The 26,800-nt window shown below is 43.2% G+C and overlaps 1 protein-coding gene across 1 annotated transcript in view; it reads right to left on the reverse strand.

The window, feature by feature from the left end:
• psme4b (proteasome activator subunit 4b) overlaps positions 1–26,800 on the reverse strand; it is a 54,630-nt gene that overhangs the window by 8,504 nt on the left and 19,326 nt on the right. The window contains exons 18-43 of the mRNA XM_082544317.1: positions 25,853–25,920; positions 25,143–25,346; positions 21,041–21,198; positions 20,674–20,769; positions 20,454–20,509; positions 20,263–20,319; positions 20,126–20,181; positions 19,925–20,023; positions 19,770–19,832; positions 19,395–19,490; positions 18,832–18,963; positions 16,702–16,911; positions 16,471–16,607; positions 15,795–15,848; positions 14,871–15,000; positions 12,220–12,301; positions 11,784–11,937; positions 11,244–11,310; positions 11,026–11,151; positions 10,626–10,778; positions 10,372–10,476; positions 9,322–9,413; positions 9,019–9,150; positions 8,621–8,823; positions 6,789–6,874; positions 6,488–6,616 (exon numbers count right to left, since the gene is read on the reverse strand). Of these exons, the coding sequence (XP_082400443.1) occupies positions 6,488–6,616; positions 6,789–6,874; positions 8,621–8,823; positions 9,019–9,150; positions 9,322–9,413; positions 10,372–10,476; positions 10,626–10,778; positions 11,026–11,151; positions 11,244–11,310; positions 11,784–11,937; positions 12,220–12,301; positions 14,871–15,000; positions 15,795–15,848; positions 16,471–16,607; positions 16,702–16,911; positions 18,832–18,963; positions 19,395–19,490; positions 19,770–19,832; positions 19,925–20,023; positions 20,126–20,181; positions 20,263–20,319; positions 20,454–20,509; positions 20,674–20,769; positions 21,041–21,198; positions 25,143–25,346; positions 25,853–25,920 (2,945 nt within the window). The remainder of the gene's footprint in view (positions 1–6,487; positions 6,617–6,788; positions 6,875–8,620; positions 8,824–9,018; positions 9,151–9,321; positions 9,414–10,371; positions 10,477–10,625; positions 10,779–11,025; positions 11,152–11,243; positions 11,311–11,783; positions 11,938–12,219; positions 12,302–14,870; positions 15,001–15,794; positions 15,849–16,470; positions 16,608–16,701; positions 16,912–18,831; positions 18,964–19,394; positions 19,491–19,769; positions 19,833–19,924; positions 20,024–20,125; positions 20,182–20,262; positions 20,320–20,453; positions 20,510–20,673; positions 20,770–21,040; positions 21,199–25,142; positions 25,347–25,852; positions 25,921–26,800) is intronic.

Below are 26,800 nucleotides of genomic sequence, written 5' to 3' on the forward strand. Positions count from 1 at the left end.
CTGGCAAACTTCAGAGGAGTTTGGAGTCTGACTGTTTGAGGCTGTGGACAGGTGTCTTTTATACAGATGATGAGTTCAAACAGGTGCCATTCATACAGGTAACGAGTGGGGGACAGAAAAGCTTCTTACAGAAGACGTTACAGGTCTGTGAGAGCCAGAGATTTTCCTTGTTTGAGGTGACCAAATACTTATTTTCCACCCTGATTTACGAATAAATTCTTTACAAATCCTACCATGTGAATTCATGGATTTTTTTTTCACATTCTGTCTCTCACAGTTGAAGTGTACCTCTGGTGCAAATTACTGACCTCTGTCATCATTTTAAGTGGGGGAACTTGCACAATCGGTGGCTGACTAAATACTTTTTTGCCCCACTGTATATATGAATGCTTCTGCTCAATGTCTTCGAATGGTTGATTCTGTGTATCATGCTTCTCTGAGGTTCATCACTAACTGTAAATTTCAGACTCACCACTGTGAGTTATACTCTCAGGTAGGATGGCCTGCTTTGGTAAGTCGGAGGAACTCTCATTTATACAGTTTTATATTTAAGGCAATACTTGGGTTGCTGCCTTCTTATATATGTTCCCTGCTTGTAATGAAACATGCTGGTCGGTATTCTCTTCGTCTGCATGGTTACTTATTGCTTTCTGTTCCATTTGCCCGAACTGAACTTGGTAAAAGAGCTTTTGTCCATTTAGCACCCTTGGCCTGGAACAAACTGCAGAAGGAATGGAAAATGACTGAATTCATTTCATTAAGTGCTTTTAAATCTAAACTACGAATCCTTGAGGCCAAGTCCATAACATGTAACTGTTTCAATTAGATTGATTGTCATTTTAACTGACTTTTTTATTTTTATTTGAATTTTATTGAATTTTATTTTTTATTTTATTCATATTCTTTCACTTATTGTTGCATGTGTGTTGTTGCTGCCTGTGTTTGAGTAATTTCTGTAACTGTGAGACATCTGCTGCTGCCTATCTTGGCCAGGTCTGTCACGGCCGGGCGGATCGCACACAGTAATTCGGCGTGCCCGTGTGGCGTGCTGGCTAGACCCAAGCGCGGCGAAGGCTAGCGGTGGGTTTGGAGCAGACACGCAGTTATTCTAGTAATGACCTGAGCACGAAGCGTGGCTTCGGAACGGTCGTTACAGACAGAGAGCGAGCGGAGCCGGGAAGAGGAAAAGGATTGAAAGGGGTTGTAACTCACAGTTGCTGGATCAGGCGGAGACTGATGTCGCAGAGTTTCGGAGCTCGTGACACGAGGATACTGATGTCTGAGCGGCGAACAGGTGGGTGGCGTCTCTCTTTTAACCCCGGCCCCGTGATCAGCTGATCACAGCCGATCACCGGCTGACAGGACCCCCCCCCCGAGGACCGGCACCCGACGGGCCAGGACGGCGGCGACGGAAATCCGAGATGAGGGAAGGATCCAAGATGAAGCGGGACGGCACCCAGGAGCGCTCATCAGGGCCGTAGCCAGCCCAGTCCACCAAATACTGGACCCCCCGGCCCCGGGGACGGGAGTCCAAGATCCGACGGACAGTGTAGACAGGACCCCCATCGACGATCCTGGGCGGGGGCGGGGCCCGGGAGGGGGGCGCCAGTGGGGAAGCGACGTGCCGCTTAAGCTGCGAGACGTGAAAAACCGGATGGACCTTCATGGCGGGCGGAAGCCGGAGACGGTAAGCCACGGGGTTGAGCCGGGCGGTGACTTCGTACGGGCCGACGAACCGGGGAGCGAGCTTCTTGGACTCGCCGCGCAGCCGTAGGTGCTTAGTGGAGAGCCAGACGCGGTCCCCCGGCTGGAAGGGGTGACCCGGGCGGTGGCGGCGACGATGCTGCCGGGTGTACAGAGCGTTGGCCCGGGAAATGGCAGCCCGCGCCTTGATCCAGGCCTGGCGACAGCGGCGGACCATCCGTTCAGCAGCCGGCACGTCGACCTCCGCTTCCTGATGGCTGAAGATAGGAGGTTGAAATCCATAACAGACCTCAAAGGGCGAGAGACCGGTGGCGGAAGAGATGTGAAGGTTATGAGACAACTCAGCCCACACCAGGTAACGAGGCCATAGCGACGGTTGGGCGGAGACGAAGCACCGTAAGAAGCGCCCCAACTGTTGATTGGTCCGTTCAACCTGCCCGTTGGTCTGAGGGTGATAGCCGGACGAGAGGCTGGGAGACGCTCCAATCAGGCGGCAGAAGGCCTTCCAGAACCTGGCGGTGAACTGTGGCCCCCGATCGGAGACTATGTCCTTGGGGAATCCGTGAAGCCGGACGACATGGTCCAGGAGGAGCTCGGCCGTCCGTTTGGCGGAGGGGAGGCCGGCCAGGGCGACCAGGTGCACCGCCTTAGAAAACCGGTCCACAAAGGTGAGGATGGTGTCAAGACCGTCCACAGATGGAAGGCCGGTAACAAAGTCAAGGCCGACATGGGACCAGGGACGTCTCGGCACCGGGAGAGGGTGAAGGTCGCCAGCGGGTGGCTGGGTGGAGGACTTGGCCCGAGCACAGGTGTCACAGGCGGAAACGAAGTCCCGGGCGTCCCGAGTCATGGAGGGCCACCAGAAGGCACGACGGAGGAGCTGGAGGGTTCTGTCGGGCCCTGGGTGACCAGAGAGCGGGGAGGAGTGAGCCCAGAGCAAGGCCTCCTGACGGCACCGGGATGGCACATAGAGCCGCCCAGCTGGGGTCTCCGGCGGAGGCGGTTCGGCGGTCAGGGCGTCCCGGATAGAGTCCTCCAAGGGCCACCGAAGGGGGGCAGCGAAACAATGAGACGGTAGGATAGGTCCAGGGTCTGACGTGAAGTCGTCCTGGGTGAACTGCCGGGAGAGGGCGTCTGCCTTGGTGTTCTTGGAGCCAGGGCGGTAGGCGAGGTGGAAGTTGTACGGTTCGAAGAATAAGGCCCAACGGGCCTGCCTTGGGTTGAGCTGCTTGGCAGAACGAATATGGATCAGGTTCTGGTGATCAGTCCAGATCAGAAACGGTTCTTTCGCTCCCAGGAGCCAATGCCGCCATTCTTCCAAGGCCCACTTGATGGCCAGGAGTTCCCGGTCGCCGACACCATACCGTCGCTGCGTGTCAGAGAACTTCCTTGAAAAATAGCAGCACGGGTGAAGTTTTCCATCCGGGCCGTGTTGAGAGAGGACGGCGCCAGCGCCAACATCGGAGGCATCCACCTCCACCACAAAATCTCCGGCAGGATCAGGGTGGAGCAGGACGGGAGCTGTAGCAAACCGACGGATAAGGTCTCGGAAGGCCAGTTTCGCACCAGGGGGGAGGCAGAAGGGCCTGGGCAGGTTAGCTGGTCTAATGAGGGATGTCAGTGGCGCGACAATGGTGCTGAAATTGCGGATAAAGCGCCGATAAAAATTGGCAAAGCCCAGGAAGCTCTGTAGCTGCTTAAGGCTGGAAGGCTGAGGCCACTGGGTCACGGCTTGGAGCTTTTGCGGGTCCATGGTCAGGCCATTGGAGGAGATGGTGAAGCCCAGGAAGGTAGTGGACCGTTGATGGAAGGCACACTTTTCCAGTTTGCAGAACAGCTGGTACTCGAGCAGCCTGCTTAGTACGGCCCGCACATGGCGAATATGGTCCACTTCGGTGCGGGAGTAGATCAGGATGTCATCCAGATAGGCAAACACCCATCGGCCCAGCATGTCCCGCAAGACATCGTTGATCAGGTGTTGGAAGACAGCAGGGCTGTTGCAGAGGCCGAAGGGCATCACCAGATACTCCCAGTGCCCGTTAGGGGTGATGAAGGCCGTCTTCCATTCGTCCCCTTCTCTAATCCGCACCAAATTGTAAGCGCTGCGTAGGTCTAGTTTGGTGAAGATGCAGGCCTGGGAGAGGGAATCGAGCGCGGTGGATAGCAGAGGAAGAGGATGGCGGTTCTTAACAGTGATTTTATTCAAGCCTCGGTAGTCTATACAGGGGCGAAGCCCGCCGTCTTTCTTCTTTACAAAGAAGAACCCCGCAGCTGCAGGGGAGGTAGAAGGGCGAATGAAGCCCTGTTGGAGAGCCTCAGCGACGTACTCCTCCATGGCTTTGTTCTCTGCGGTTGACAGCGAGAACAGGCGACCACGAGGAGGGACTGCTCCCGGGAGGAGCTCGATGGCCATGTCGTAGGAGCGATGAGGAGGGAGAGCGGAGGCTCGCCTCTTACTGAAGACCTCGGACAGGTCATGGTAAGCCGGAGGGATCCTATCCAGATCGACGGGCTCCGGGGGTGACGCCTCTTCTGACTTTGAGTCCTGTCCAGTCCGGAGGAGAAGGCAGCGGCGTGAACACTGGGGACCCCAGTCCAGGATCTGGCAGGAAGACCAGGAGACGTGGGGGTCATGTCGACGGAACCAGGGGTATCCGAGGATGAGAGGAGAGGAAGAGGCCGAGACTACTAGGAACCGGATCTCCTCCTGATGATCCCCGACAGACATGCGGACTGGCTGGGTCTGGAACTGGACCGGGTAGGGTTGGAGTGGTCGCCCGTCTACTGAGGTCACCGGGAGAAATCGGTCGACGGAAGTCAATGGGATGCGGAGCCGAGAGGCTAGTTTTTGGTCGATGAAGTTCTCGGCGGCTCCGGTGTCCAGGAGGGCTTCGGATGAGAGCTGTTGGTGTTTCAGGTGAAATGTGACCGGTAACAGAAAACGAGAGGGATCAGAGGAGTGGGAAGGGCCAGGTGGGACACCCCCGCAGTCTACCTGGCGTCGTCGTTTCCCGGCCGTAGCGGGCACTGGGGACGGCGGTGTCGAGCTGATCCACAGTAGGCGCAGAGGCCCTCACGCCAGCGTCTCTCTTTCTCCTCTTTGGGGAGTCCACCCAGCTGCATGGGCTCCTCGCTGGATGTGCTGCTTGGGCTAGCCGTGGCTCCATCAGAGGGGGGAGGAGGTCGCGACGACGTGGTCCGCTGAGGCTGGAAGGGTTTTAAGGCCCGAGGGGCATGGCGAGGCCGCGACATCACGCGTTGGTCGATCTTCAGGGCAAGGTCCACGGCCTCATCCAAGGTCTTTGGGGCCTCACGGCCGGCCATCTCGTCTCTGATGTAATCAGCCAGCCCCTCTAGAAAGATGGAGCGCAGAGAAGCATCTCCCCATTGAAGCTTAGCAGCCAGGGTGCGGAATCGGGAGGCGAAGTAACAGACTGGTCGGCCGCCCTGGCGTAGATGAAGCAGCTGTGACTCCACTTCCACTTCACTGCTGGGGGGAACGAAAGTCTTTTTTAACTCCTCCACAAACAGAGCATAGTCATTACACGCTGCAGACTTATTGTTGTAGAGAGCCGCGGCCCATTCCTGAGCCTGGCCAGACAAGAGAGAGGTGAGCATCGCCACTTTTGCACGGGCAGTGACGTATTTAGTGGGTTGACATTCAAACATCATGTCTAAGGTGGCGAGCAGTCCATCAGGCCGGCCGTCCACTCCGTTCCACTTGTCGGGTAGTCCGATCCGGGGTTCAGCGCTCACCGGCGCTGGCTGACGTTGCAGCGAGGTGACGGAAGAGGAAAGCTGGAGGACAGTTTCGGTGAGAGACTCCATCTTTGTGCTCATCCGATCCACCACACCGCGGAGATATAACACTTCGGCTTTCAGCCGTTCGAATTCCGCTGGGTCTACATGCGGCTCAGACATCCTGTCACGGCCGGGCGGATCGCACACAGTAATTCGGCGTGCCCGTGTGGCGTGCTGGCTAGACCCAAGCGCGGCGAAGGCTAGCGGTGGGTTTGGAGCAGACACGCAGTTATTCTAGTAATGACCTGAGCACGAAGCGTGGCTTCGGAACGGTCGTTACAGACAGAGAGCGAGCGGAGCCGGGAAGAGGAAAAGGATTGAAAGGGGTTGTAACTCACAGTTGCTGGATCAGGCGGAGACTGATGTCGCAGAGTTTCGGAGCTCGTGACACGAGGATACTGATGTCTGAGCGGCGAACAGGTGGGTGGCGTCTCTCTTTTAACCCCGGCCCCGTGATCAGCTGATCACAGCCGATCACCGGCTGACAAGGTCTCCCTCGAAAAAGAGGTTTTCAATCTCAATGGGATCTTCCTGGTTAAATAAAGGTTAATAAATAAATAAAATTGTGCACAGCACCAGATCCACATGATAACCTTTTGGTGTTCGATCAAAAATAAAACAAAGCAATAAAGTAAGGATTTCCCACCAAATGAAACTATTCCTTTAAAAAACTGTTTACACCCAGGACTTCCCAGAACATAAAAGATTTATGTTTAGGTGAAGGTGAAACTAAAAAAATGTTGCAATGCTTCCTCATCCCTTTGATGTGAAGGTAGTTTTAGAACCGCTATTTCACAACAGGGGTACCACTCACATAAAAACTCACCGCAGAAAATCTGCAAGCTAATTAAAATAGCATAGGTTGTTTTTAGTCTAACACAATACCTTGGGAGATTAGGCTTGGAACATTGACAGCAGGCAGGTGAGGCAGTTGTGAGTGTGTGCTTTTGCGAGTATTTCTGGATTTGTGTGTACATATTACCTCTTCCAGTGCAGCCAAAACCAGAGGGATGTGCTCAGGATACAGCAGGCCCTGAGACATGAGAGAGAGACACGTGCGCGCATCCTGCTTCATCTCATCATAGCTCTCATCAATCTCCACCGGGGCAATCTGCAGGGGGAGAGAGAAAACAGAGAGAGAGAGAGGGAGAGAGGTAGAAAGACAAGGAGCAACGCACCATTTTGAGTAAATGAAGAGAGAAATTGAGTTTAATGGGCAAGTAAGATTGAGTGGGTAATAATGCTGTGCTAGAACCTGTGTGTGTGTGCGTGTTTGTTCTTACCTTGAAGAGTAGAGGCAGGAGCTGTAGCTGCTGTTGAACAGGAGTGGTAAAGGTTCGCCCTGCACTCGTCATCAGCCATTTTAAGACTGCAAATAGCACATATATACACACATAAACACACAAGGAGAGTTTGAATTGCTGGCAAATGATAAAAAAACCCCACAGAACTGGAGCTGCGTGGCTCTGGTAATAAAACACAATCTATCATTATTTAGTATCTAATGACTTGTATAATTCCACAGCCAGATATTTGTCTGTATAATGGAGATTACAGTAATAACAGAAACCGAAAGAGCAGCAATGCACAAATACTGAGGCAAAAAAATGAGATCTAAATTCAGTCTGTGGCAAGCTACAAAAAAAAAAAAAACGAAGCAGGCGTGACTACTGTAATACAATAAAATCTGCAAAAATAGTTACAAAATCTTTAAGTTCAAATAACATTCTATCCTCAATCGCTAGGTAATTTTTATATGTAGAGGTTTGCATATGTGTCTCTCTATCTTTCACTGGAAAAACATTCTGCATAGGTATTAGTTTAAAGTATTTAACATTATAAAACTTTGCCAGTGGTGCCTATCCTCTTTCATCTAATGTAATCTATATAATGGTCTCAAGAATCATTTAATCACAAAAACCTCTCATGTTCAAAAGCATGTATTTTACCTCATTATAACTGAATGTGAATTACTATTTAGGGTTAGACAGTTGAGCTGACTGTGACTGTTAACTTTTTTCTATTTAAATGATTAATCTGCTACTTGAAGGTATTACTCCGTTAACATGTGATTTTCAGTAAATTAGAAAATTCATACACAATAATATAAATAATTGACCTTTGACCTCTGTGTTCATGTCGTCTGCCCACCTGCCTGCTCATTTTTATCTTTATGTTGAAATACCACTTTCATTTTTTAATCAGTAATTCTATTAGCGGTTTTAACTATTTTGATTATTAATTCACAACAATTAAACTGCTACTTTTAAGGTTTTCATACTTTCCTTAGATCGTTTCACGTATTTCTATTTCAGCTAGCTATTTACATTTTTATTAGTAACACCTTATATATGTTTTTAATCAATGCTGGTAACAATTGCAACTCTTTATCTGTTTTGTCTGGATAATACATTACTCAGCCATACAATTAACTAATAAATTCAATTGCTCACCTACATCACTTCAAATTTTGAATTTTTATTCTTTTCATTTCAGCAAGCTACTATCTTTGTAATCAAATTGTAGTTCATATTTATGTAGGTTGTGCCAACACAACACAGCTAGACTCAAAAATGGCAAATTCATACTTCTGACTCTTTGCTGCATTGTCTTTCCACTATAAATGTTATGCAGGAACACTCCTTCATCGAAAAGACAATTTGCTTCTGAATGCTTGAAATTTCATTTTGCCTGAATACAATTGGTTAAATTAGACTAGCCTCTATGACGAAAGCAAAATCAATATGAAATGTAGTTTAAATGACTTCCTCATGTGACCTGGACAAATTACATATTATACTAAAGAGACCTATCCAAATATTGAGTTGGACTCCTTTCCATAATTCCTTTTTGACATGCTTGAACACACACGGGCGAAATTTCCTATCGATCTACACCTCACTACCGTTTAAAATAAATTTGAAAGGTGAGATCAATGAAGAATCACAGCTTTTAATTTGGTCCATCTAGTTTTAGTATGACTGTCTATTTCACCAAGAGAACAAGCTTATATAGCAAGAGAGAGAGAGAGAGAGAGAGACATGCAGCCACTGTCTGTCCCTGGCCTTCCTGCCTAAAAGACACACAGTTTACTTCTTTTCATCCACATTCTGACCCGTCTTGAGTAGTTTGACAGCCTGGGTGCGCTCATCTGTCTCCTGGGTGTTCTCCTCGTGTACGTGGTTGTGGATCTCCGGCTCCGCTGTGAGGGGCTTGAGTCGCTCTAGGACCCGTGTGATGAATTCTGCCACATGGGGGGAGGTAGTGGGCCGGGTGTGGGGCAGAGCCACGTCTATCATGAAGATATAGGTCAGGACACTGGAGAGAAAAGAGCACAAAAAGGGTAAGGGAGCAGAAAGGGGAGAGATGAGAGGGAAATACAGTACGGGAGCAGATGAGACAGAGTTAGAGATAAATAACGAGCCTCTAATTTGAACAACCCAAACAGTACACACAAGCTAATGAGATTAACTCATTTAGACACAATTATGTAATGCAGAATAAGTTCTTCACCTGCCAATGCGCTCCCTGACATTTTTATACACCTGGGTGAGTTTGGGCTCCAGGTAGGCTAGCAGCCTGTGCAGCAGTTCAGAAACTCTCCACTGCTGCTGAGCCAGACCTCCCTGAAGCACATACAGCAAACTGACAGAGACAAAGAGAGGGGGCAGATGGAAGAATGGGGGGTCGTTGTGTTATTGCGGGCATGTCTGCTCAGCATACGTCAGCTCAGGTTACTACTGCAGCCTGAAATCAGAAACCTCTTAAATACTGCAAATACTTTGTATGCAGTTATCATGCACACACATACATTACCTGGCATCTCTGAATGAGCTGCCCTCTCCGCTGAGGGGGCTCTCCATCAGCAACTCAAACAGCCAGTGGAGTTTCCTGGGTTCTCTTCCCTCCTGTTGGACAGCATTCAATACGAACAAAAATAATTTTCATTGGCTTTTTATTGTTTTGTTTTTGCATAGTCATAATAAAAAAACTGGATAGCTCAGGTATAGCCTTATGCCCTCATTGTTCCAAACAGCACGTTTTATGCTCCAATAAGAAAAGGCAAGAACAGGTTATGGTAAGCAAAGCCGTTCTGTTTAATTCAAAGGAATGTGTAATGAATAACACAGTCAATAATGCAGCTAAATGGACTGTCATTTATACAAATACCTAATCAGCCAATCCAGTGCATTTAGGCATGTAGACATGATCAAGGTGACCTAGAGATCAATTTGATCAGAATGGGGGAGAAAGCTGATTCAACCATCTCTAGGGTTTACAGAGAATGGTCTGAAAAAGAGAAAATATCCAGTGAGCAGCAGCTTCTGGGAAAAAATGCTTTGTTGATGTCACAGGAGAACGGGCAGACTGCATTTCTTTCTACACTCTGGGCCCCTTAGTACCAGCTAAGCATCGCTTAAATACTGCAGCCTATCTGAGTACAGTCCTCTGCCTGGTGAGTATAAATGCTTAATAAACACAGATTTAGCAGACCTAATATCTAATATCTCAACTTGGTTTTACTTGTTAGGGTAGCATACTCGCATTAACACTAAACATAGTCAATCAGTTGTTTTCACATACAATGCATACAATAGTACAAATGTGAGCCAGCACTGCACTACCATAAAGGAACAATAATAGAATAGCAAGGAAGAGTTTGTGCTTTAAAAGGTGTCGTCAAGGCAAATCTGACAATTTTCACATGCTCTGTAGATTTTTAAAATATCAGCTTCTGAACATCTTATTTAGCAATTAAACAAAAAAATGTTTTTTTTTTTTGTTTAACAGGGCTTGTTATACTTTTTATAACAAGCCCTGAGTTATCTTCACTATAGTGGATTTGTATGCATGTGAGCAACTCACACAAGCAGTAGCGATGCAGGTTCCCCAGTCTGTGTAGGTTTCCACTGTGATGTTGGTTAATGCCGTCTTGATCAAAGGGCACAAAAGCTGCCATAACTTTTCCACCTGAGGCACACGCACACATACACAATAATGGAAGTTTTTATTAATATTGACTCTTCTTATCAAAAAGTGGTGCAGTGTGTACGTTTCTCACTGTGTGTGTGTGTGTGTGTGTGTGTGTGTGTGTGTGTGTGTGTGTGTGTGTCCAGTACCTTGCCGAAGCTCCAGTGTTTACTGCCTCTGATTAACCCTGCAGTAATCTCACACACACAGCGCTGGGAGCTCTCATGGGGGTCACTGGCAAGCTGCTCCAGGTGAGGCCGTAGTAATGGCAGGAATGCGTCACCATAGTTACGAAAGAGCCCCTGCCAATCAAGCATGAACATGTGAGTTTGTGTGTGTGTATTTTTACCAGGAAAAAAGGGAGAAAAAAGGAAAGCAGGGTTTTGTTTGACGCAAGTAAACCGCTGCATGATGGAGAAAAATGAATCACAAAAGTTGATGATAGAAAATGCAGCACTGTGGAGTTCGATTCAGCCTTGGCTAGTGTCATTATGCTGCGTCACTACTTTGTATAAGGTCTGTCAGATCGATTGAGGATGACAACTGCACCTTGAAGAGGAGAAAACGTCGAGGGTTGAAGCTGTCCTTTCCTTTCCGATCCTCCAGAGAGAGAAACTCGATCAGCTGATCAATAAATTCTGGGTCCGAGAAGTATTCAAAGATGATCTTTTCACCCTGTGTGACACACAAACACAGCCAAAATGTAATAATAGGTATAGAGAGGCTTCGCTGAATGATTCTGTGTGTGGCCCTGTATGAGCACGCACCTCACTCATCTCCTCGTATGGCAGGTCATCTTTTGGCTTTTCCGAAGATGCATAGATCATCATTTCTCTGAAAGGAGCAGGAGACAAAGAAGAGGCTGCGATGATTTATAGATAACAACACAAAGGAAAAATCTGGATAGACACATACTGTCTTCAAACAAGCAGCAAGGATAAATGAATGATTATAAAGTCAGTAGTCAGCAAGGCGTCTGAATACCAAGACAGAAGACAGGCACCCAGCGCTATACTTATACATCAATTCTTCTATCTAGGCCAGACAGTAAGTCGTTCCGTCAGCCTTATCTGGGACAGGCTGTGACAGAAGGCGAGTTCAACACCCTGCTAGTTATCCATCCACTCAGAGCCGCGTCATCCGGCACTTAGCCACACACGCATAAACGTGGTCACAACGCCACAAAGCCAAGCATCAAATCAACCACGCAGTTAAGTCAATCAGCTACTTAGCTCCTTGCAAGCAAGCAGTTAATCAGCCTTTCAGTTTCTACATCCAACGCCTCATCTCTCAGTCAGGGTCTTCACCTCGGCCACGAGTAGTATCCCCAGTGTGTCTTCTCCACAAAACACTGAGAGTCCCACTTTTCCTGAGTCAGAGGTAGGTTGTTGCTGTCGTACTGCAGCCAGCGATTTCCCTCCCGATCCCCCACGCACAGCCCATCAGTTTCCTCGATCCCACCTACAAATACAAAGCAATAACAGAAAGCACCCTTTACACTCATACACAAGAGTGCTATTAGTCTTATTTGTGGGGGAATGTGTGTTTGCGGTGGAAAGCTCTTGTGGTTTATAGCAATTTTTAAAGCAAATTTAGATGTTATTGTTTCAAAGTGGTTGATTTCAACTGATTATAACTATTATCTTATTAAAGTTTGAAACTAAAAATCCTGCTTTAGAAATAAACATGAAAGCTGAATAATGTAGTTGGTGGTTGATTGTGTGCATTTGAACATAAACTCACTGATATTTGATGGCTTTACGGCCACTTTCTTACTCAGTCGTTTCAGCTGCTTCAGGATACCAGCCATTGCCGAGACTGCAACCTAACAGGTGGGAAATATTACCCAAAACAAGAGTGAAACAAGTTTATCATCGTAAGTGTTGCCACAAACTGTAGTGACCCTACTTGACCTCTACAGGGAGACAGTTTTAGCCACAGTCACAGGGGATCCTTTAGGGCCAGTAAAAGTGCTGTGGGTATTAAAAAATGCTGACACTACCGGCAGTCGTTTGATAGCGAACTGGAGAACAGCCTGGTCTCAGTGTTGTAGCTAATCTTTGAATTGCTTCTGCTTTTTATGATAGTTTTTGTGTCTTAGCTCCATTAAATTGCACTTTTTGCACAAGTCTCTTTTTGCTTAGCTCACACTCTTTTCTTTTGTCTGCGCTGTTCAGTTATGCTTTGGAGAGGTATGACATTTTGCTCAATCACACACCTGAATACAAACAAATAACTGTAAAAGTGAAACTCTAGCTGTGTTTTCAATAAATTCTACACTTTGCATGAGCCGCTTTTACCGAGAAAAAAATAAATAAATAAAAAGAAATGGTTGTTGAATGTGCAGATGACTAGACTGCAGTGCAAAAATATATATAATCATAAGATCATTCATTACCTCTTTTTGCAGTCATTGTAACATTTTTAAATTTTCTCTTTTTTCATTATTAAAAAGGAAGAAGTATTTTGTCTATATTTTGGGTAAGTAGCAGTAACTGCAAACTGTGTTGCAAGTTGTGATTTGAAAGCACAACAGATTCTAACTGGATTTCAGTGACACTTGCAGGTATGTTTACATGCTGTTTAATGGTCTGCAGCTGAGCAATTAATTATGTATCCTGCAAATTGATGTGAGCACAGCGCTTTTACACAGCAAGTGTTCGGTTATCCAACAAGCTAATGAGCAGGACAAGAGAAGTTAAATAAAAAAGGGGATTTTAGCCAGAGCGCTAATGTGCGTTTTTCAAAACCTGCAGCTCTCACGTTGTGTAGCAACTGCTGTCTGGCTCAGTGTGACCACCTTCTGTGCTCGTGATCCTCTGCTGATCTCACAGCCTTATCTAGCATTTTATCCCATTATATGTGTATTTGTCAGTATTGATGAGCAAATTGATTCTTGACTCATGCCCAAAAACACAGTGTCTGGTCTAGGATTAAATCTGATTCCTCTTGTTTTTGTGTAGTTGCTTTTAGTCTTTGTGGCACTAATTTGCAAGCTGCTAAGAGAGGAACAAAGAACAAGAGATATTTTTCACTTATTCAGATTTCAGTGATAATATAATAAAAAAACAATTCAATTTTAAGTATTGTGCAGTTTATGCTGTGAAAATGGAAATGGAAAACCTTGACCGTGAGTTTGGGTGAACAGCCACATCTATTTCCAAATCATCACACACGGTGTTCCACAGGGTTCTGTTCCGGATCCTGTTTCACTTGTATTCCATTTTCTCTCTTTATGTCAGCTTTTGTGATCATTTACTCACATCACTTATCAATGTTATGCCAGTAATATTCAGCTTTACATCACTTTTAAACCTGTTTTTTTTATTATTATTTATCTTTAAAAAATCTTTGAACTGTTAAAAAAAATCATGAATGTTAGATTATTTACTCCATCTGAATGAAAATAAAAATATAGAGATCATTATTTATGCCCCAGACAGCCTGGTTCCCCGGGTTATTGGAAATCCAGGATTGCTCTCTAGCTACGTTAAAGTACACATAAGCAACCCGGGGGCAAGTTCTGATAAAGAACTGGTTAAGGGTCTGGTTCGTTTTTGTTTTCATCAATTAAGAAATATCAGTAAACCTCCCCGTATTATATCTAAATGTATATCTAACTCATACTTTTGTTTTATCTCGTTTGAACCACTGCGACTCAGTCTTCGTCTCCCTCAGTAAAACCTCCTTGGGTCTACAGCTTGCACAAAAACGATGCTGCAACAGATCCTTCAAGTGCTCTCACAACACACCTCTGCTGACCCCACGGCTCCCCATTAGATTCAGAATTCAATTCAAAATTCAGTTTTCCACCTTTAGGACCTTGCATGGTGAAGTGCCCTCCAACATAACTGAACTTTTGTAGCCATATGTCACCAGCAGGACTCTCAGGTCTTATGATCAGGCCTTGTTATCCTTGTTATCCTCAAATCTAGACTAAAACCTAAAGGAGACAGAGCCTTTGCAATTGTAGCCCCCTTCTTTGGAACACTGACTTCCTTTCTATCATCTATAAACTGAGCAGATGTCAAAAAACACCTTAAGCTTAATTTTTTAAAAGTAGCAATCAGGTGGCATTTCATTTTATTTTATTTTATATTTGTTTGTATGTGATTTGTGAAAGGCACTATATAAATAAATTTACTTCCAAGCTTACTAAAATCTAATATGCCTTGCAATGGTAGGAGCTCACTGGTTCTTCAGTCATATGAGCTAAAATTACTATTAATTCAACCATAATGACTCTGATAATGATCTGGGTTTTCATTATAGTTCAGCTTTACTATAAAATGCTCGGATTCCCTGCTATCTGACCCTGGCTTGTCTGGAACATACAGTGTACTGGAAACTTCACATGAACCAAAGCTCATACAGATATACACATACACACAGACCTTGCGTATGCTGATGGAATCATGCACGAGGCTCTGTGTGAAGTAGAGGACAGCGTCAGGGGGAAGTGGGTGATCTTCCCTCAACAAGAGAGATAGCCAGTCTGTGGCCATGTGCTCAAACTTCCAGGGTCTGAATCACAGGCATATATAAAAAAATAAAGAGTTGGTAATAATAGAAATGCAGTTCTATGTCTCAGCTCTATTTTCTACTGCCAAGCATTACAAGCAGCACAAGCAGACAGCGTCACATCCTGGCTTCTTTCCATTGGCTCTACATTTTCAAATTGATTTTAAGATTCTACTAATCACTTTTAAAGCTTGTCTGGGCCTGGCCCCAAGCTCCCTAGCAGAAATGTTGACTCCATATAAGCCAGTCTGCAGCTTTAGATCCTCAGGTGGTTCCCTTAGGGCTACTCCAAACTCAAAGCTTAAATCTAAAGGTGCTTGTGCTTTTACCAGCAGGTCCCCTAAACTCTGGTCCCCTCAACTCTGGATGACCTACAGTACTATGTAGCTTACTCATGCTGTTTTCACACAGAATCTTTGGACAGTTTTCTGGAGACTTGGTTTGGATATTTTCCAGGTTTCACATGTAGCACACAGAAGGAAATAGTCGGTTTCAAACATATTTGCACTACTGGAAATACTTCCTTGGTTTAGGCAAGAGAGATGGCTCGATAAAGCTTGCAGGAGGTAGCACACATGACATTCAATGTATTTTTTATGGCGGAATTCAACATCACTTAGACTTTGTACTAGGGACTTGGCAGGTCAAAGACGGATCAATGTCAAATCCGACTGTATTGGATATTTGGCTCTTTGTGCACCTCTGTAGCGTAAACAGAAATGGAAGTTTATGTGTGAAAACAGCTTTAGTGTATTCTAACATCTCAAAACACATAAACAGTTGGAGAGAAAACCTACAAGTCTCTGTCTTCAAGGCAGTCCAAGAGGTCATTGACTAACTTTTCATATTTCCTGTACAAAATAAAAACAGGTGTTGGTTAGTAGTACCACCCCCGGCTACTAAACTACCAAAATTTTATATATTACAAACCTAATAATATATTATAGGAATATTCGGGTTTTGCAGACACATGACCACTAATCACGTAATGTTAACATGTCTGCCATTTTCAAAATGTGACAATCATGGTGCCAACATCAATCAAGTGATCAACTGCATTAGGGCCCAGTCACACAGACTTAGAGCCTGGAACCACTGGTGTAGAGGGGGAAAGTATTCCCAGACTGGCTATGGCGCTGAGGCACAAACCTTCTGCATTTCCAGTTTGCTTCATATATTTTCAAGTAATTAGCAAGTATTTGCAGAAAAATTTACCCCCCCCCCCCCCCCCCCCAAAAAAAAAAAAAAAAAACTACAGGTAAATGTGGCAACCCACCAGCAAACCAAACCATTTCTCCCAGCAACCTCCACAAGCCACTGCCAACCTGTTAGGGAATACACATTTTGGCCTAGCAGCCAGTGGTGGCTGTGTCATGTTCAATATGACAAAAATATAGAATCTTCATGGGATATCATGCGAAAAACTTCAAAAAGACTTTCAATGAACAAGAGAAATCTACTTGTTATCCCTACCGTGCAGCAACCACATTTCTAATTCGCTGACGCTGAAGCCCTTCTTTTATCTCCTCTTTGGATGGTGCTTCTAAACAAGGTGTGGGATTTTTCGATTGTGCAATCTGAATGGCTACTTCTACACATCCCTCAGACACCTAGAGGTAGAAGTGGGCAAAGGGGAGCAGCACACAGTTACAAAAAGTATCAGGTGATGGTAGCATTTTGATGGTTAATGATCACTTTGCTCACAGTGAAGTTGACTCCGATAGTGTCATGCTGGCGAAGGATCCTGTCAGTGATGTCATCAAGCAGACGACCGATTGAGGGTTTTTCCAGGCTCATTGTGGGTGATAAGCCGCAGCGGACCAGAGCGGGCCACACCTGCCCAACCCATTCCCAGTCCCTTGCACTGGCCATAGGAATACCACTGTACATACCCAGAAGGCAGTACAGAGCACCCTGTGAAAAAATGCACATGTGTACAAACATTAAAAGAGATACTAGGTGTATCTTTGCAGCTTCAAAAATTTGCAAATGATGGTCATGTTTTTTAAATATTTAGAACATTCTTGTGATATTATGTAATGATACTATAAGTTATGATGATGATAACTGTAAGTGTGCACTTTTGCAATGTGCTTAAGAAGCTAAACATGTTAAATCTAATATTTACGTGTTTACATTGGGCTCCGCAAGTGCTGAGTGATTTTGTGGTTCTTCACAGTTCTGGGTTCAGTAACATTTGGAGCATTGATTGGAAATTTCAAGGCGTCTCTATGTAAATCTTTATTTGGTTAAACAGTTATTCTCTGTATGGGTTATTAACATGTGGAATTATTACTATTAATTTTATTGTGTTTTAAAGGCACTAGAAACCAGCATCACAAACTACCTCAGCCAAAAAATGCTGCTGTGTGTCACCTGCTTCATGTAACATAGTTACCCCATATTTATTGAAACTAAATTAAATTCGTTAATCTTTTAGATAATTGACAAAAAGTTCATTCTTATCATCTGGATGTAGTGGGAGAAACATCTGAGACTGCTGACAGCAGGTTTCCCCAGTAATATAAACAGTGCATCTCCACAATGACTGAAACTAGCACCACTGACAAATAATGGGCCGTGAGGTCCGTTTCTTGATCATTAATATGCAAATTGTCATGACCATTGATCAACAACCACTGATTAATGACCATTGATCAATGACAATTGATGTGGACAAGTGGGTGAAAAATTTGTCTGACAGACAACTCACCCAAGCAGAGAAAAACATCCTTGCAAAACGGTTGAACTTTGCTGTGGCACTGTGACAAATCCCACTGATGGATCTGATCACAGCCACAGAAACAGCAATTCGAAACAACAACATTGCAGACGTGGAAGCAGAGCAACCAGGGGCACTGTTCAATCCTCGAACAGTGTCTTTAAATTGTTTTTGTTTGTTTTTTTTTCCTTATATATGCAATTTTGACAGAATTTCAGGTCAAGCATCTTGCTTAAAACCACATATTCTGTCAAATACTATAAACAATATGATTATGTTGCTAGTACAGTTATTTTTGCCCAATTACACAAATGAATGGGAAACAATAGAATGAAACAGCAACGTAAACCATTTTCACACATGAATATATCAGGATAAGGCTGCATTTGTCCTTTGTGACATTACTAGAATTACTCATACATGTGGTGAAAGTGTGGAAAAAGTGCGCAGGATGACATATGGTAGCTGTGAATCATCCAGCGTATTGTACAACAGTGAAATCTGTCACAGGTTTTGTATGAGGGAGCTTGCAGGATAAAGACCGGCTAATCTGTGATCTGACAGTGTCAAATTTTTATCTTCATACGCACCCCTGTTGGGTAAGTTCAAGAAAAGTTCAGGGCTGCAGTGAATGTGTGAAAATGGTTTAAATCACATTTTTTTGCTTAGAATACCAGGCTTACACAGGCCAGTGCTGTAATACAGAAACTGCAAAGCTTCTCCCGTGTATACAAACCACAGCTGGTGATAATAGTGACTTTTTGTCTAGGAGTTGTTCGCATTGCCATTGCTATTTTCTAAGTACATTGCACAGAGGACCCACTGTTTCATTAAAAAATGGCTGTATAAGGTTAATAATGACTCCTATACTGAAACATTTTCTTTTTGAGATATAAGAAGATATCAGAAAGAAAGAGGCAACGATGTAGGATGGGTCAAGGCCTACTTGCCAAAAAGGAAGCAGTAAAGCTTCCAAAGCAGTGACCAGTGCAGGACAATGAGGCCACCTACTGAGGACAAAATTTAGCACTACAGATGACGTTTCAGCACCACAGAGAGTGACCAGTATGACAAACAAGTGATGCATTCCTATGTGTTTGCATGCACAGTACCTTAAACTGCTGCTGCGTGACACCAGTGTGTTGTGGCGACAACAGTTGTAGGATTCGGGGAATGAGGTCTCTGTAAGAGAAACTATAGGTTCCCAAGGCAGCCATAAGCACATTCTGTGCCCTGCTGCGTACCTGCAAGGACGAACACACACACATAGTTTTACAGATGCACATGCATGCATTCTCACACTTTTTCGCTTATATCAAAAGTGCCATCATGAATATAGAAGTCAGCAGATCAGTTCTTCATTAACTATTTAATTAACTCTGTCAAGTTACGTGATTTGTTTTGTTTATTTGTGGTTAGCAGGCCTGCACAAGCAGTTACAGACAGACACATTTTGGAGGTGATCCAAAACTGAATTGGGACGATTTGGAAGATTTTGTCATCATTGTTAGATGGGACATTTTAATATTAACAAATATTAAAATATAATATAAAAAAAAATCACACACTAGTCCAGATCCAGAGACTCAGTTCTTGCATGGTGTATAAGGAAGGACGTATGATGTTATTGTTACATGATTTTTTTAATGTGTGTTTTACTTTATTATTTTTTTACCTGGCTATACGTGCTGGTAGAAAGCAGCAGCAGATCACAGAGCAGATCCTGATGAACCACTTTATATTCACTCCCCTCCACAACCATCTTTCTCATCTATTCACACAAAAATACAATCTTCATTTAAATTCTAGATTGCATGTCAATTATGACTTTTTTTGACATCAGACTTTCAGTGGTTAAGTAAAAAAATATGATAATATACTGAAATATCTATTAAAAAAATGTGAAGAAAATAGTGTTCTCAGTCAAATTATTACTGTGTTGTTTTGGTGAATCATGAGTGGAAAGTTATGTTTACACCGGTAATGTGTACCCTTTCAAAAACCCACCAATATTTTTTTCATGACCAGGCAGTGTTTTTATTAAACAAACCTCATGCTGGAGCAAAATCCGGTCAATGAGTAGAGCTCTAATGTGCTGCTTCTTCCCGAGAAGCTGCAAAAGTAAAAAAGCAAAGTATTGAAATCACCTTGTAAATGACTCATTGAAACAAACAACCAGTAAGTTTGTGTACTTTTCCAACTCACCCTGTTTTCCATGGACTTCTTGACGAGAGTGAAGCTTTTCCAGCGTGAGTCAAACTCCTTCTTCTGAGTGCCTCGGAAAAACATGAGGTCACTGATGATCTGCAGTCAGGCAGACAGACAAAGGGTGCTGTGAGACCTTTGCAGGCCTGCTGCAGGATAAACTAACAACATTTCATATAAAGAATAAAAAGAGAAGGATACCTTAATAATGACAAACAGTGACTTTGTATCATCCTCTGAGTGCTCTAAGATGTGATCTGGATTAAGAGAAGTGGATACAGGTAAATTATGCAAAGACATTTCAACTGGATTGTGGTGAAGTTAAAATCTTCACTCACGTAGCAGCAGTCTCATGGTTTGGCAGATAGACTCTCGGTAGTTCTCCCGTGAAGCATCTGGAGGGGGAGGGATAGAAGAAATACAGAAGCCCCGTATGGGCACAGAATACAGGATGAGTGGCCGCATTGCCAACAGAAACTAATGGGAGATTGAGTGTTTGTAAATATGTGTTATGTGGCTGTTTTCATACCGTAGTCAACACCTATATACAGCTTGACCTCCCCAAGATTCACCATGGAAGAAACTCTGACAAGAAGCAAAGTGTAAGGAACAAAACGTGACAAGATTGCATGATGTTTTTGTTTCATATATACATATATATATGTGTGTGTGTGCGCATGTGTGTGTGTGTGTGTGTGTGCGTGTGTAGGGGGTGTGTGTCCATGTGTGTATGCAGGTATAGGGCTCACAGGTCGGATGCGTGTGGTCCATCCAGTGGGGGAAGCAGATTTCCAGCTCCAAGAAGGCAGTGCTGCACAATAGCGAGACTCTGCAACAACTCCTCTCTGGGAATCAGGCAACACATGAGCTCACTGAGTGCGTGTGTTTATATGTTCAAGGAATTTCTGAATTTCTTGGCAGCTGAATTTAACATTCCCCTTCTTTACCCCTAATTAGGCTTAAAAAAATACAGATATTTAAGACTGAAGTCATGTAATTTATGGAAGCAGGCAAAGCTCATTTATCACTAATGACAGGCTACACCTTTATTTGTTATCTTTGTGAGTTTGCCTAATTGCGTCTGAATACTTAAAACTGAGAGAAATGACAGTACACCTGCTCATTGGCTGCTCTCCAGAGACGTGGCCCTTGATTCGTTGCAGCTCAGGGTGCAGGAGGTGGGACAAAAGATGGAAAACAAAGCTTTCCTCCTCCGGTCCAGGCACGTGCCAACACACACCCAACGCTGCCACATCTCCTGGTCTGCCCCAGTCCTGGAAAGTCAGGCAGAACATTTTGTCAGATAGTTGTAGAGGGTGGCTGCCAGTTTTTCCACTGGAAGAACTGTCAGTTAAACCAGCACAACCAGTCAGCCTCAAAACCACAAATTTGTGTCATCAACTGGTATTTAAATGCTTAAACACGTTAAGCATAAGGTCAAAACTCAATGGAAAATAGGAAAAAAATGACGCAAGAGACTGGTCTACTATCATATGAAAGCAGCTGAATCCAACTAGCGAAGCACTGAAATGAAATTAAAAAGAAATTCAAGGAGAATGAATCTTAAAGTACAGAATCGGTGACTGTGAACTGCAAATGAAAAGAGGTTGGTATTAGAAATGAAAAAAGAAAGTAAAGCAGTGAAAAACAACAGAGGAACATAGCTGTAATTACTGCCATCAAGTCATCAAAACAAACACAAGAGCCCAGCACTCCTGCGCCAAAATATCATCAAGATTTTTTTTTTAAAGAAAAAAAGAGTAATCCAGACATATTTTTTTTTTCTCTCGGGGAATGAAATAAACAGTGAAGGAGAAGGAGCTCAGCAAATCTCCAGCTGTCATAAGGTATAAAGGACATTTCAGACCTTGCATTAAAATGTAGTAATTTTGTTGCCTTACAGGAATTTTCCGTAACTTTTAAAGAGAAAACTTCAGCACAAAAAGAGGACTTGGACTTATCCAGGTACCGTCATATTTAACCCTGGGTTTTCAGTGTTATGAAGGCGATTCACTTCTCAGCTGGTAACATTACCATAACAACTTCATGCCATCTTCAAGATTAAAAGATTAAGATTAAGATTTAAGATCAACAGGTATGAAGTCACTGCCTACTAACCACTTAATAATCTGGAATATAGCATCACCAATCTGTGATGATGCCTCAGACCTCTGTGTACAGACTGTAAGAGGATCTGCTTTCATAATAGCGTCTAAAGCATTTCCCAGATGAGCATCAGTAATAAATATAGATTCTTAGATGCAACTTTAGTGCTGCATTTTCCTGTTGGCTACAAACAATTTCATTACTCTATAAGCATTAATATATGATCTTAAAACCTGTTGACAATTGACTTGTTGATCGAATGCGCAAATTACAATTAAATCTTTAATATTTAATCTTTACTCTCAGACACTGGAACTGCAGATGAACAAATAAAAACTAAAACTGTCTCACGCACCTCTAAATGTTAATGGAATTACAACTGAGTATTAACAGGGAGCATTGATACCCTGTTAATTTACACACTCAGCATTTTTGCCGATTTTCCTTCCTGGCCTCAAATAGGACAGATTTTATGAGTATAGTGCATGTTTTCCACCCTTGGAAAAACTTTTAAAGACACTTTTTAAAGACACTTATACCACTAAATTGTCAGAAGCAGCTGTGTTGCTTTCAGTCTGTACTATGTGTGTAAGCTCCTTATATTTCCAAATCGTATAGTTATATCTTATTTGTAAAATCAGTCAGATCCAACACTTGTGGCTTATTTGGAAAACCTTGTGTTAACCCTGTATTCACTTTTTAGATTTATAATCACCTTCATGAGATAGCTCAGCCTGATTGCTAGAGGTGAGCAGATTGACCCAAATATCCATAGTATTGATACCAACGCTGGTATTGGTAGTGGATCGATACCAGCGCTATAGGACTGATGCTTTGTTTCTATCCTCAGTTCAGTATGTAACCCACTGAATACTGTTAAATAAATTATAATTTGGGAAACTGCAAAATAGTTTGAGCCTTTTTAATTTTGAATGTCATTTTGTTATTTTATTTATAGCCCATTGCACATTCAAAGAACAGAAGTTGACCCGAACGCTTGAAAAACTGAAATGTGTGATTTGTTGTATGAACTAATTGTGGAAAGGAAAAATCACAGTCATTTAGCAGTCATTGATAATGTGTTCAGAATTTAGAAATGCATTGTTCAGTTCATAAACTGAATAACAAACACAGATACATTGTATATACAGAGCTAAACTGTGTAACTGAGCCACTTTGCCAACTTTTAAACGATTCTTTATTTATTTAGTGTTCCTCATTGTCCTTTTACTTTATCATAGCTTATGCAGCTTCACAATAAAAGATTACCACTGATAAAATAATTTTATAATCTGCCACAAACTACAAAAAGCAAAACCCAACACAGGGCTGAAAATTTAGTACTACTGCTAACTACTGGCTGCTAAGTCAAAATATCTAAATACCACTGTCATATTTATCTGTATTACCTAGAGTCCAGATTAACACTAAATAAATATTTTTACCTAGCAGATTCATCATAATATTCTTTTGGCTGCTCCCTTTAGGGAGTCTCCACAGCAGATCATCATCCTCCGTCTCACCTTATCCCCAGCATCCTCTTGTGTCACACCAACACTCTGCATGTCCTCTCTCACTGCATGCATGAATCTTCCCTGTGGTCTGCCTCTTTTCTTCCTGCCTGACAGCTCCACATTCAACATAATTTGTCCAATATATCCACAATCCTTCCTCTAAATGTAAACCCACTGTCATCAGTGACAGGCTGAATTAAATTAGTGAGTGTTAGCACTTCATAGTGTGTACTCTGCAGCTTTTTTGGGCTCATGGAATCTGAACTTATTCCACTTTTTCACATTTTTGGACACTGTTATTTTATTATTTTTAGTTTTCTAACAGAACATATTCAAGTTACAGTTCATTTATGGATTTAGGGTTGGTGTTACAGAGGAGGCTGCTAGGGACAGGGGGAGATGGATGCACATGATCCACTGTGGCACTGAGCTTTAATTTGAGGAGTTGAGCAAAAAATTGCATAAAATTGCATTGACCTTTACAAAACCACAGCTTCCTATTTCATGAAGAACTGTTTTTTCTTTGTTTATTCCTTTCTAAAAATATATAGATCTATCCGTGAGAGGTATGTGGCTCATCCACTGTGGATTTTTCAATCACAAAATGTTGGTATTGAGGGATTTGTTTTATAAATAAATAGGTAACGTTTCAATACTGCACAAAAAAACAAATATTAGAAGTTATTGTGGAAAGAAAAATTACGTGATCCCCTTGGATTTCTTGCTTTTGTGACTTCCAGCTTTGGGAAACTATGTTTTTAATTTCCTTGAACAACACAGATGTGGTTATTTTTCATGCCAGAGTACGGGCAGTATTGGCCAGAATATGGCCCAGAAGTGTAGCCATTTAATTTAAATGTGAACTAGGCTTTATAAATGCAAAAGGAAATTGCATTGCAATAATTAAACCTGTAAGATAGCATTATAAATTAAAGGACAATACAGAGCAGCTGTAATGGTTCAGCTTGCGGCCTTTTACATTTCCTTGAAGATTTAATCATTTCCTGTGACTCACTAAATACTTTAATGTCTGTGAAAACAGCCAGTTCGCCTGCGCGGGTGTTAGTGAATATGGCATAAGGTGAAACTAAGCAATTAGAGTCAAGGAACTGCATAGGCAGGTAAAATGGCTCACTCTGCTCACATCATAGACGCCTCACGTCACATACTTTCCCAATTTAGTGGTCTATTTATGCTGCAAAATTTCCCATGTATTTCTTTGGCTTTTTAGGTTTTTGGCTGATGTTTCAACCCCTCCATCACTCGTATGTCTACCTGTGAGCAGCTGTCTGACTGAAGAGGGAGCAGCATTAGTCAGTATAATCCAGCGGTGTATTTACTTTAAATTTAATGAAGGCTTTCAGATTGTCATGTTAGAATTGGAAAAGTCCAACTAGTGGCAAAGTTTTCCAGCGACAGATTTAATATTATATTATTTCAACAATAGCCATACAACATGTGGAACTAGAGGCAAGGAGCTGACTTTAACTTCAGCATCACTTTATAGGATTAAATAATGGCGGCCGATGTTTTCTTTCCTATCTTTTTGTGCCATATTGTGTGTGTGTGTGTGTGCGTGCGTGTGTGTGTGTGTTTACCCAAATAGGGAGGTCAGTATCAAAGCTGCCAGAGGTGCTGCGGTACTCAGTGGGATAGATGAGGGAAAACGATCGGAGTGTGTGCTCCAGAAGACTGCAGGCGAGTGTGTACGCCCGTTTGCAGCGCAGACGCACACACACACACAAGATCCGCTCCAGGTCGCCTTGATATTTTAACATCTGTTTGCCATCCACACGGGTTACCTAATGAGAGAACACACACACACAGGAGTACATGAACACACAGGCAATTCACTGGAGAGTTGTGTCTTAAATATTGAGGTTCTCCAGTAAATCGTAGCGTCTGGCGCGCTCCCACTCACGGTAAGCTCTCAGGAGCAATAAAACAAACCTGAAAGAGTATCAATATTTTCTGGTTACCAATAAAGCTCTTTGCAATTTATGACTGCGCAGGGTGTATGATGCAAAAAAAGTCTTTTGGCTGTATTTCTTTTTTTTTTTTTTTGGTTCTCACAATGTCACAACTATAGCCTTTTAAATTTAAAAACAGATAAACACACCAGCCGGTCTCGTACGTTTTCAGTGTTTTCCACTGAGGCATCCCCGATGTGCAAATCACTCAAGCAGTAGTGAGGAAAATTAACTTCTCTTAAAGCAAACAGCCATTTCTAGATTCACAATAAAGCCTTGTATTGTTATAATCAGTCACACGCATTACGTTTTTAGGAGTGTGTGTGTCCTTCTCTCACCTCAGAGAGCAGCTGGAGATTCCACAGCAGCTCCTTATCCAGCTCATCTTCACTCTGCAGCTCCTCATCTACAGACACACACACATAAACAAGCTGGATTATGTACTTCACTGCTCCCCAGACAGATCAAGCTCCTACTGTCGAATTTTGGGATCAAAATTGACTTGTTTGGCCATGTGAGCTGCATAGCTGGCAGCCTATTAGTTTACCTGTATAAAATGCATCTAAAGCTGTTTTAACTAACTTAACTAATGTTAATTAATAATCACTAGTATAGTTTTTTTTTTATTAATCTGCTTGACAAAAATATTATTTTTACCACTTTGAGGATCTTATGGTCCAAAATTTAGAACTCAGCTTAAAGTGCTGCTTACTCTAGCATAGTATGTCAAGTCTTGTTAAAGCGTTGGTCTAATTTTGACGTATTTGACACAAAATGTAAAAAACACAAGCCAGTTTTATGCAAAAGTGGGCACGTGAGTGAAAACAAGTAAATAACACACTTTGTTGTCAATGATAGCCAGTCAAAGCCATCTCTTAAATGTTATGTTACACTTTATTACATTTAATTTAAGTTAATGAATATACTTCTTCAGATTATTGGTGCCCCCTTGGAGGTGATGGTGATAGTCAACTGAGCCACCCTGTCATCAGGGTACAACATGTGAGTCATTAAGGCTCCTTTGTGAGGCACTGCCCCACCATGCCATCATGCAAGTTGTTGAGGTGAGACAAATCAGAATTTGAATGAGGGCTTCATCACCTGGACAAGCTGATAGCTGGTCTCAAACTTCTATTCAATAACAGTCGTTCACAGGGAACATGCTTGCCTACTTCTCCTTATAAAATGGAACTTTGGCATCCTCGAAAGAGTCTCCTTTCTCCTTTAATGTGCACACCTGAGTCTTATATTGTTGAAGTGGCTCCTATGTTACGCATCTGCAGAGT

This window comes from Aulonocara stuartgranti (assembly GCF_965226115.1).
Source record: "Aulonocara stuartgranti genome assembly, chromosome: 8".
Taxonomy (NCBI): domain Eukaryota; kingdom Metazoa; phylum Chordata; class Actinopteri; order Cichliformes; family Cichlidae; genus Aulonocara; species Aulonocara stuartgranti.